The sequence below is a fragment of the Alligator sinensis genome, unplaced genomic scaffold (assembly GCF_000455745.1).
Source record: "Alligator sinensis unplaced genomic scaffold, ASM45574v1 scaffold1426_1, whole genome shotgun sequence".
Taxonomy (NCBI): Eukaryota; Metazoa; Chordata; order Crocodylia; family Alligatoridae; genus Alligator; species Alligator sinensis.
The window spans coordinates 177,226-189,212 of NW_005843250.1; the positions used below are offsets into that span (position 1 = coordinate 177,226).

The 11,987-nt window shown below is 50.6% G+C and overlaps 1 protein-coding gene across 5 annotated transcripts in view; it reads left to right on the top strand.

Annotated features, from left to right (window-relative positions):
* LOC102382038 (C-type lectin domain family 2 member D-like) overlaps positions 1 to 11,254 on the top strand; it is a 23,886-nt gene extending 12,632 nt beyond the window's left edge. For 2 of the 5 annotated variants that reach the window (XM_025194572.1, XM_025194570.1), the window contains 3 exons: positions 4,590 to 4,777; positions 6,800 to 6,900; positions 9,840 to 11,254. In XM_025194572.1, coding sequence (XP_025050357.1) covers positions 4,590 to 4,777; positions 6,800 to 6,900; positions 9,840 to 9,996 — 446 coding nt within the window. In that variant the 3' untranslated portion in view covers positions 9,997 to 11,254. The remainder of the gene's footprint in view (positions 1 to 4,589; positions 4,778 to 6,799; positions 6,901 to 9,839) is intronic. The other 3 variants (XM_006038095.3, XM_025194569.1, XM_025194571.1) reach the window with 2 other exon arrangements.
* The last annotated feature ends 733 nt before the right edge of the window (positions 11,255 to 11,987 follow it).

An 11,987-nucleotide genomic window follows, 5' to 3' on the forward strand; every position in this document is an offset into this window, starting at 1 on the left:
AACTACATCTGTGCTGACTGAAGGCCTGACCGAACTATCCCCGAGATTGACCCTACCTCTGGTAGGTGGGCTGTCCCGGTCCCTGTTCAAGAAAACAGAGGCAAAGAAACTGTTAAAAATATCAGCTTTCTTGTCTGGCGCAGCCACAAGATTACCATTTGAGTCTTGCAGGGGCCCTACATTGCCTGGTGCTCTCTTCTTGTTCCCAATGTACTTGAAAAAGGACTTTTTGTTGTCTTTAATCCTGGACACCAGCCTGAGCTCCATCTCTGCCTTGGCCTTCCTAATAGCCCTCCTACCCTCCCGGGCCGAGGAGGAGTACTCCTCCTTGGTGATAGCTCCTCCCTTCCACTGGTTGTACGCCCCGCTTTTAGTCCTCAGGCATTGCTGGATGCCCTTGCTGAGCCAAGGGGGTTTCTGAGCACTCTTACCCCCTTGCTTCTCTCAGGGACTGTTATCCTTTGGGCCTGGAGGATCGCCCCCTTAAGGTACAACCATCCCTCGTGGACTCCCATTTCCTCTACCGTCTGGGCCCTCAGTGCCTCCCCCACTAGTCTCCAAAGCTCATTGAAGTTGGCCCTTCTGAAGTCAAGGGCTTTAGTTTTGTTATAAGCCCTTGACACCCTGTGCTGGATAGTGAATTCCAGCAGGTGATGGTCGCTATTTCCCAGGTGGTCAAGGACCTGCGGTCCCCTCACCAGGTCATCCCCCGTGGCCAGGACCAGATCCAGCATGGCATTACCCCTAGTGGGACTGTGTGGCCCAAGAGTGGCAGGTGGGTAGGGCAGGGCCACTGCGCGCAAAGGGGGCAATAGTGGCTCCCCCTAGTGTGGCCACCTTCCCCCATAGTTTAGTGTTGTCCGCAAACTTTACCAGTCCACATCTGACACCCAAATCCAGATCATTAATTTAGATTTTGAAGAGTGCTGGCCTGAGAACTGAGCCCTGAGGGACTCCACTGGTCACCCTGAGCCATGTTGATTCGTTCCCATCAACCCAGTACTCACTGGGTCCGACCCCGGAGCCAGTTCCCCAGCCATTGGACTGTGAGAGGGTCGAGGCCACAGTTCCCCAGCTTAAACATGAGGACATTATGGGAGACCAAGTCAAGGACTTCCTTGAAATCCAGGTATATAACATCAACCTCATCTCCCTTATTGAGGCAATGCATCACCTGGCCATAGAAGGTGATGAGGTTGGTCAGGCAAGACCTTCCAGTGACAAAGCCATGTTGACTGGCATTCAGAAAGTTGCCTTCCTTTAACTTGATGCTGATGGATCCCTTGATGATTTTCTCCAGGATCTTCCCAGGGATGGACATTAGGTTGATTGGCCTGTAGTTCCCTGGATCTTCCTTCTCTCTTTTTTGAAAATTGGGACCACGTTGGCTCTTTTCCAGTCTTCTAGCACTTCACCCAGCTGCCACAAGTTCTCAAATATCTTTACCATAGGGCATGCTATGATGTCCGCCAGCTCCTTCAAGACTCTCAGGTGCATTCCGTCTGGGCCTGCGGACTTATGGACATCTAGCCTTTCGAGGTGTTCCCTCACCTGATCTATGCCAATTGTGGGCCCATCTCCTACTCCCTTGTGCTTTTAGGGTTGAGTTCTTAATTTCATAGATTTCATAGACATCAGGGCTGGAAGGGACCTTGGAAGATCATCGAGTCCAGCCCCCCGCCCAAAGGGCAGGAAGTCAGCTGGGGTCATAGGATCCCAGCAAGATAAGCATCCAGTTTCATCTTGAAGGTGTTCAATGAAGGCGCTTGAACCACCTCCGGTGGCAGGCTGTTCCAGAACTTGGGGACTCGGACAGTAAAAAAATTCTTCCTTATGTCCAGCCTGAAACGATCTTGAAGTAGTTTGTGACCATTCAACCTCGTCATCCCTTGGGGCGCTCTGGTGAACAAACGTTCCCCCAGATGCTGGTGGTCACCCCTGATAAACTTGTAGGTGGCCATCAGATCACCCCTGAGCCTGCGCCTTTTCAGGCTAAAGAGCCCCAGGGCCTGCGGCCTCACTAAGGCCGAGTACAGGGGGAGAATGACGTCCCGGGATTTGCTTGAGAAGCATCTATGGATGCAAGCCAGCGTTTTGGTCGCTTTACTAGCCGCCGCATCGCATTGCAGGCTCATGTTCATCTTGTGGTCAATGATGACCCCCAAGTCTCTTTCTTCCATAGTGCTAGCCAACATAGCACTGCCGAGCCTATAAGGATGCTGCGGGTTTTTTTTCCCAAGGTGGAGAACCTTGCATTTATCGGCGTTGAACACCATCAGATTCTCGTCCGCCCACTTGCTGAGCCTGTCCAGGTCAGCCTGGATAACCTGCCTGTCTTCTGGTGTGGATGCTTTGCCCCAAAGTTTGGTGTCATCGGCGAACTTGGCCAGTTCTGATCGCTTCTGACTCCAGTGTCCACATCATTAATGAAGATGTTGAACAGTATGGGTCCAAGGACAGAGCCTTGGGGGACCCCACTGGTCACAGGACACCACGATGAGTGACTTCCATCGATTACTACCCTCTGGGTCCGACCCCGGAGCCAATTTTCCAGCCAGTGGATCGTGGAGGACCCAAGGCGACAATTGGCCAGTTTCTCCAAGAGGCGATCATGGGACACCAGATCGAAGGCTTTTTTGAAGTCAAGATATATGACATCAATCTCTTCTCCCTTGTCCAGGTGATAGGTCACCTGGTCGTAGAAGGAAATGAGATTGGTCAAGCAAGACCTACCCACAACAAACCCGTGCTGGCTATCCCTTAAGATGTTGTCGTCGGCCAGTCCATTAAGGATGGCCTCTTTAATAAACTTTTCTAAGATCTTCCCCGGGATAGAAGTCAGGCTGATGGGCCTATAGTTAGCCGGATCCACTTTCCTCCCTTTCTTGAAGATAGGCACCACATTGGCCTTCTTCCAGTCTTCGGGCACTACACCAGAGCGCCAAGAGTTTTCAAAGATCCGTGCTAGAGGCTGGGCTATGATGCTCGCCAGCTCCTTGAGTACCCTGGGGTGAAGATTGTCAGGGCCGGCTGACTTGAAGGTATCCAGCTTCTCAAGATGTTCCTTGAGAACCATTCCTTGTGGACTCCCCTACCCAATCTATTAGTGCCTGACTGACCAGTCTCCTGAGTTTGTCAAAGTCAGCCTTCCCAAAGTTGAGGATTTCTGTTTTACTCAGGAATTTGCCTGCCCTGTGTTGAACGGAGAAGGTGATCAGTTCATGGTCATTGTCATCAAGCTTCCCCTTGATCCTCAGATTGCTCACCAGGTCATCCCCTTTGGCCAGAACCAGATTCAGCAATGCCTATCCCATAGTCAGCCCGTAGACCACCTGTTATAGGTAAAGGTCATCCACGCAGGTGAGAAAGCTATGTGACTGGCCAGATTTGGCCGTGTGCTCTTCTCAGAGGATGTCGAGGAAGTTGAAGTCCCCCATGACAATCATGCATTGGGAGTGTGTGGCCTCAGCTAGTTCTCTATTGAATTCACGACCCACTTCATGGAATGTGAACTAGTTTGGAATGTGAACTAGATTATATATAGTCCTAACCATGAACACCTCATGCCTCCCAAGGCTGGAGGGGCATGGCAGCCATGCGCAGGTGGTGGCAGCAGTGAGCAGGGACTGCCTGCAGGCAGCCATGGTGATGTCAGCTGTGAGGGCAGGCCGAGCGGGGACTGCACACAGGCAGCCACAGCAGTGTCAGCGGTGAAGGTGGGGAGGGGGTGCTGAGCTCCAAGTGGTGATTGGCGACCGCCTGCAGATGCTGTCGGCAGCGTCAGTAGCAACCAATCTCAGGAGGGTGCGCGACCAATTTCAGGGGGTGCATGTGCACTCGTGTGCACCCCCATGCATCACCAGTGATCCTAACAATTTACATTGTATATAAAGCTTAAGAGAAAATACAACAAACAAGACAAAAAATAGTCAAAGAAGTCCAAAGATATCATGTCATTTATCCTGTAGTCATGGTTAAATGGACATCTCTTATTAAGATTCACAAAATAAACTCTACCCTTCTTGAGTGTCTTGACAATGCCTTCAATTTTCACTGTCAGACAGCTGTACTCCTGAGCTCATATGACCACCACTGAGTGAAGGTTTTTAGCTAGAGCTACAGTCTGCAGGGCTGTGAAATAGAAGAGAGACTTTACCAGAAAGCAAAATTGCAGAAGAAAGCCTAGTTTGAATAGTGGAAGATTGAGGGCATTGAAAAGGAGAGAGGGTTGTTCACACCTGTGGAGTGGAGAGAGATTAGCAGGAATCAGGGAAATGACAATGAGCCATGAAGCCAGTGAACTCCCTCAGCAGTGCATGAATAGAAAGGCTGATGCTTCTCCCAAGCAGTTGGTTTTAAAGTTTGGGTGAAGCAGGAGTCAAAGAGGGGTACGAATGCACAACTTGCACCCCTCTTGTGCAAGAACCATCCCAGGCTCCAGAAGAACAGGCTGATGCAGCCTGGAAAAGAGACAGAGGGCAGACCAACTGGTCCAGCCCCTGGGGAAGGCAGGCTTCTCTGTCCCCTGTGATGATGGGAGCAAGGGGCTGACACACAATACACTTAATGCTGCACTTTCTCCTTCTCAGGAGCATCAGGGAGCAATGAGCCAGCTGACCCGAGGCCTTCCATAGTCCCCTGCTGCCCCCCAGGCTGGATTGCATCCCTGGGGAACTGCTACTACCTCTCTGAGGAGGAAAAGAGCTGGGACCTCAGCCAAGACCACTGCTTCTCCCACGGTGCCTCCTTGGCGGTGGCCAGTAGCTTGGAAGCTCTGGTGAGAGGATGCCATTAATTCTATGCCCATGCAACAGGATGGGGTGGGAGTAAGAGAGGCCATGGATGGGCATGAGAGGGTCCCACAGCCTTCTGGGCATGTAGACAATAGTGGGGGCCCTTCCAAGATCTGCCTGTGCCCAAAGCCCCATTCCTCCCCTAGCCAGCTGGATCCCAGTCCAGGATCTACCATGAGGTGCCCCTCCCTGAGACAGAAGACTGCAAAGCATCTTGAGAAATATGGTGGACCAAAGTGAGCTAGGCCTATGAAGAGTAGGTGGAATGATGCCCCCAAACGTTGCCCCCAATTGAGACCCTAGCGACAGCACTGGCCACCCCAAAAATTCAGGGAGCCCCAGATCTCAGGAGGTTGAGTTAAAACCTATCTATCTATCTATCTATCTACACAATTATTTTTAATAACCGCAGCCTTCAGACCCAATGGCTGAGCTCTAAGCTATCGAATACCTTGGATCAGGGGTTTGTAAACTTTTTTAACAAGTGTAGCCCTTCTGGTGGCGGTGGCTGGACGCTGGGGGCAGGGGCAGTACTTGCATGTGGGAGTGGGGCCTCACACATGGAGGGGAAGGGGGCTTGTACACAGCGGCTACCACCGCCACCCACCGCCCCGTGCTGCCACCACCACCCACCGCCCCATAATGCCACTGCCACTCATTGCCTCGTGCTGCTGCTGCGCCCTACTTTCCTACGGCTAGTTGCATGTGGGGATTTGCAGGTTACTAATGGGCCTCGTGCCCAGCCAATCACGCACTGCCTGTTAGCAGCCCACAGAGCTGCTGGCCAGGCAGCACCTGTGCAGCCCACAGGGGGCGCTGCTGCCCCCCCCAGTCCTGCTCCTAGGAGGCGGTGGTGTGGGGTGGTGGGTGGCGGTGGCAGCTGCCGTGTGCAACCCCTCTGCCCCACATCTGTCCATAGAGGGATGCCACTGCCCTTGCCCCCCCCTCCCTGCTCCATCCCTGCCTGCCTGCACGTACCCCCTATCACCTTTCTAAGTACCCCTAGGGGTACACGTACCCCTGGTTGACAACCCCTGCTTTGGATGGTTGGTTGTCTTCCCCCAAATTACTCTTACGACATAAAAGGGCTTAATTTCTGCAAGTCCTGGTAGATCACAGGCTCAGTATGAGTCTGCAGTGGGATGTAGCCACACAAAAGACAAATGTAGTTTTGGGCTGCATCAATAGCAGCATTAGGTACAAGACACAGGAGATGATAGGTCCTCTCCTCTTGACCCTGGTCCGACCTCATCTAGAGGATTGTATGCAGTTTTGGGCTCCACATTTTAAAAAGGACTTGGGAAAATCTGAGAGGATCTACACAAAAAAGATCAAGGGCTTGGAAGGCAAGTCATATGAGGGGAGGCTGACTGATTTGGACATGTTCAGCTGGTGGAAAAGGTGCTTAGGAGTGGATGTGAGAGCAATCCTCAAATACTTGAATCTGGCTAAACTCTCAGCTTCCACAACATCTGGGGACAGACAGCAAGTCCCACACTGTATTGACCCACTGGGTGAAAAAGAGCTTCTGCATATTCATTTTCAATGTTTTCCCTACTACTTTCACATTGGGACCTCTAGTTGTATTGGGAGAGACAGCCAAGAATAAATCCCTATTAACTTGCTCTTTGCCATTTAGTATTTGGTAAAACCTTCTCATGTCCTCCTCAAGCACCTCTTTTCTAGACTGCATGGGCCTGGCCTCTTTAGTCTCTCCTCATAGGGAAGCCCCTCCATGCCACTCATACTTGTTGTCCTTCTCTGGACCTTCCCTAGTTCTCCTGCATCCTTTTTGAGGTGCGGGGTCCAGAACTGAGTCAGTATTTCTTCCTTCCACAGCCTGGTGAAGCTTCAAAGAGGTCTGTGACTGTCCACACCTGGTGGCACCCCTCCACACCTCTCACGGCACTAATAAGTCAAATCCTATGGCTGAGTCAACCTAGATTTAGGAGTGTGGGGAGATGGATGGGTGTGACATATTGTTCTCTTTGGCTTCCAATTCACAGGCCGCCGTGCACCGGGCAGGCCCCTCCAATCACTGGATCGGACTCCGAAGGGATCCAGGCCAATCATGGAGATGGGTGAACGGCGCTGAATTCAACCACTCGTGAGTCCCTTTCCACCATCCTTTCTGAGGACATTGAGAGAGGCTCATCTCAATTCCTGGGCACCTGGGAGAAGTATTGTGGGAAGGCACTGAAGGATGGGCTTAATCTGCCTTTTCGTGGCCACGTGGGTATGGTACCTGCCTAACTTGAAAACCTCCATTAAAAGCTTGAGCCCACAGCCCCGGGAGAATGTTACTGAGGGCACAGGACACACGTTCACTCCAGAGTACTATATTTTCTAGTAGAGCAGTCACCCCCAGACAAGACCCATGCCTTGTTTTTGCTAGGAAACACAGAAGGTAGGGAAAAAGGAAAGTTAGTCAGGGTTCCCTTTCCCTCAGCCAGTTCACAGGCTGCTTCAGGCACCAGCTCCAGTGTTAACTCTCTTATGACTGTTAAAGAATTGGCAGTACCTTTTGTCCACTCAGCCAAAAACTTCTGCTAATTCTTTAGTACACAGGTTGCTCAAGCTTTTGGCCCCATGGACCAGGTGAGTGGTATGGGGCCCATCTGCAGGCTAGACCTGGCCCTGGGACCTGGTGGCATTGCCCCTCTTCTCCACCCCCACCCCCCCTGCAGTGTGCCAGGATTGGGTCCCATGGGCCTGGTGCCACCGCTTTATGCCCCTATGTGCTAGGATTGGGTCACAGGGGCCTGGCACCATCCCCAAGCACCAAGATTGGATCCCAGAGGCCTGGTACCAGTCTCTCATAACCCCCATGTGCTAGGATTGGATCATAGGGGCCTGGCACCACCCCCACGCACCAGGATTGGGCCCTAGGGGTCTGGTGCCAGCTTCTTTCAGCCACAGGATTAAGCCCCGTGGCCCAGTACCACCCCTGCCCAGCCCTGTCTGCTGGGATTGGGTGCCAGATCCAGCTTGCAGGACTTGGGGCTCCCCATGGGTGCAGAGATTGGGCAGAAGGGAAGCAATGTTACCGATCCCCCACCACCAAATTTCTGGACCCATGGGAAGCCCTATGGGCCAGACAACATGATGTCATGGACTGAATCTGACACATGGGCTGGAGGTTGAGCACTACTGTCTTAGTGACTGGAAGACTGAAGACTGAACTTTCCCCCTCTGCTTGCCAGGCCACAGAGCAGTGATTAACACTGAACTTTACCCCTCTGCTTGCCAGGCCACAGAGCAGTGATGGTCATTTTAGCAGCCATGAGAGCACAGCGTCTCCATGTTTCTAGTCCACTGAAGGAAAATTAGCTTCCTCATTTGAAACATACGCCCCCAATTTTGGAGGACCGATTTTGGAGGGGGAAACATGCATGTGGTACATGAGAACATGCAGTAAATATAGGGCAGAGTAGATTCCGGGGACGCTCCATGTATTCTGGAGGTTAAGAGGAACACTTAGCACTTCCCTGGCATGAAGTTACTTTGGAGAAAGTCAGAGGTAAATACATGACAGAGAGAGTTACCCTGGTATAACAGGGCAGATCCTGGGTGACGCAGTTGTACACATGCGCCACCCTTTCATTGAAGGATCTGGATAGGTTACAGGGGTGGGCAAACAGGAACAGGATGTGTTTCAATACGGACAAGTGCAGGGTGCTGCACTTGGGTAGTAGGAACCAGCAGCACACTTATACGATGGGGAACTCCCTACTTGAGAGCACGGAGGCGGAAAGGGATCTTGGTGTCATTATTGACTCCAAGATGAACATGGGCCGACAATGCGAGGTCATGGTTGGCAGGGCTAACCGGACCTTGTCGTGCATCCACAGGTGCATCTCGAGTAGAGCCAGGGAGGTGATCCTCCCCCTCTATGCGACGCTGGTCAGGCCGCAGCTGGAGTATTGTGTCCAGTTCTGTGCGCCCCATTTCAGGAGGGATGTGGACAACATGGAGAGGGTCCAGAGGAGGGCCACCCGCATGATCCGGGGACAACAGGGCAGACCCTACAGTGAGAGACTGCGGGACCTGAACCTATTCAGCCTCCACAAGAGAAGGCTGAGGGGGGACCTGGTGACCGTCTATAAACTCACTAGGGGGAACCAGAAGGGTTTGGGAGAGACGCTGTTTCCCCTAGCCCCCGCTGGCATAACAAGGAGTAATGGGCACAAGTTGATGGAGAGGAGGTACAGATTGGACATCCGAAAAAACTACTTCACAGTTAGGGCGGCTAGGAGCTGGAACCAACTTCCAAGGGAGGTGGTGCTGGCCCCTACCCTGGGAATCTTTAAGAAGAGGCTGGATGCCTACCTGGCTGGACTCATTTGAGTCCCATTTTTTTTGTTTAGGGTTCTTTTGTTGTTCTCCCGCCCTGGCAGGGGGTCGGGCTAGAAGATCTATTAGGTCCCTTCCGACCCTAAAACTATGAAACTATGAAACTATGAAATTTCTGTTCAGGCAGTGGTGAGACAGCCCATTGGCTTTATGGCTTATTATCATCTCCCCAATTCCTGCTAATTTCTTTGGGTAGTTTTTTGGGGAGTGGGAATCAAAGCAGTGTGCTTCCACTATGGACAGAAAAATCAGCTTTCCCAATTAAGACATACATCCCAATTTGATGGGGGAGCTGGTTTTGAGGGAAAGGTATGTGTGTGTGTGTGTATGTGTGTGGTATGCAAAATACACTGTAAATTTAAAGCAGAGTCAAATCCAAGGTAAATTGTTCTGAAGTAAATAAATCATGTGTCTACACAACCCAGTTCCCCCTACAAGGATCCAAAGAACATGGCTTTGACTCTAACATCTTCCAGTTTAAAACCCCCAGGGTCTTGATCTGAAAATATCAAAGATGTGGGAGTATCCCCACTGCCCACAGGAACCTGCTCTAAGGACTGTGTTCATCTGATCTGAGCAGGTCTGGGTTGAAACCAACCCACCTCCCACCACCAAGCCACCTATTTCTGCCCTACCTTTCCTCTGCAGCCCTATGGTGGAGCCTGGAAATAACTGCTCTCTTGCTCTCCACAGCAGCTTTGAAGTGAATGGAGGGGGGTCCTGTGCCTACCTCACTGCCAGCGGTGTGGACAGCGCGAAGTGTAGCACCGAGAGGAGGTGGGTCTGTGGAAAAGTTGTGGAGCCAGCTAGAAGACAGACGGACCCTAACGAAAGGGCCCTGAGATACTAGGAGGACCTCCACGCTTAAGCCTGGGCCCCAGAAACAACTCAGTGGAGTCGGACACTCCTCACTGCTTGGTGACCCCAGTGCAAAGCTCTGTAGTGTACTACGCAAGACACTTTGCTCCCTCTAGCCATCCCAATCAAGAAGGCTTCACAGCTCCTCATCTATCCATCACCTGCAGGGCTACAAGACAAGCCAGGACCCTGCTGAGAGATTCCCACCTTCTCCAAGGTACTGATGAGTTAGAACCAGTCATCAGTGTGATTCTCTGGAACAAGGGACCTCAGTGGGTCCCCAAGGACTTCCCTGGTTTAGTATTTCTGGCTTCACATTGCAATGCAAAGCAATAAAACTCCAGAGGAGAAGCTGGTTTGTGAGGAATAGGCATGTCTGTCCTTCTACATGGCTTTTCTTTCCTGCAAGAGATGCTTCCTGCCCCTTTGCTGGCATTTGCCAAAGAACAGCAGGTTGGGAAGGAAGTGAAGCATGCCTGGAGGAAGACACTAACAATGGGCAGGAATATTTTCCCAGTAAATGCTTTCCAGGGCAGGCCTGCATGACTTTGTTGTCCTATCTAACCTACATCCCCCCAAGACAGGGACCCAATGAAGCTGAAGACTCCACAGTGGTGGCATCTCACAGGAACTGTATCTCCTCTTCTTCCTTTCTAAATCACACTTCATGGGCCAGACTATATTTCCTACCAGGCCCAGATTCTCCTTTCTCAGCAGCCATTGCTTCCTTGAAGTTAAGAGTCCAGCTACTCCCAAGGAGGAGGGCAGTAGCCCTCACACCCCAACAGCCCCTCTCATGGAGTACCACAGCAGCATTTCCAAATTAAAAGCAATATACTGGTTTCCAGGTATGTGGGTTTTTGTCAACTAAAACTCCATAATTTCCCACCAAAATCAGAGTTTTCAGGAAAAAAAAAATATATATATATATACATATGTATATATATGTGGAAAAAAACCAAACATACAGTTTAGACATTAAGTATCCCCATGGGTGACTAAGATTTTCAAGAGTGGGGGTGCAGATGGTGCAGTACATCAACACATATAACACAACATCATTTTTTCTCCAGCTAAAGAGAAACTAGAAGATTTACTAATATGCTAAGGGCCAGCACTATATTATTCGGCTTAAGATTGAGGCAAAACTTTATTCGAATGTATTTATTGGAATAAATATAACTTAATTGGAATTGCGTTAACTTGCTAGATTATATATAAAGCTTAAAAATCCTGAATAGTGAAACCATTTTGTGCCGTTTGTCCTGTAGTCGTTCTTTCACTATACACATAAGCACATGGCTTATTTCAGATTCATAACACAAAATCTAGCCTTCTTGAGCATCTGGACACTGCATCCAACACTTTGCTGCTACTTATTCCCTCACCTGAGTTCAGATTGCCACCCCTGAATTAAGGTTTTTAGCTAGAGCTACAAACAGGCTGCAGGGTTGTGAAATGGTAGAGAAACATTGCCAGGAATGGCTAACACAGGGCAACATAGCAGAAGAAAGGATAGTTTGAATAGTGGAATATCAGAATCATTAAAAAAGAGACAGGGGCATTCATACCTGCAGAGTGGAGAGAGATTAGCAGGAATTAGGGAAATGAAAAAGAGCCATGAAGTCAACAGGCACCCTTGCTGCCGCCTGGATAGACATGCCACTGCTTTTTCCAGGCAATTGTGTTTAAAGTTTGGGTGGAGCGGGAATCAAAGAGGGGTACAACCGCACCACTGCACCCCTCTGGATTGCCTCCCATCTGTGGCTAAGACCAGGTGGATAACAGCCCACCACAGCTGCTGCTAAGTGGAACACCACTGGCAGCAATTGTGCTTCTGAAACTCATTTGAAGAAGATAGGACACAGCTGGGCCCCAGGGCACTCCAGAAACTTGGCCTCCACCTCCAATGACTTGGAAGGATCTGTCTTTCTGAAACAAGAGATCTAAATCGAGGCAAGGCTGTGCAAATAATAATAAAAA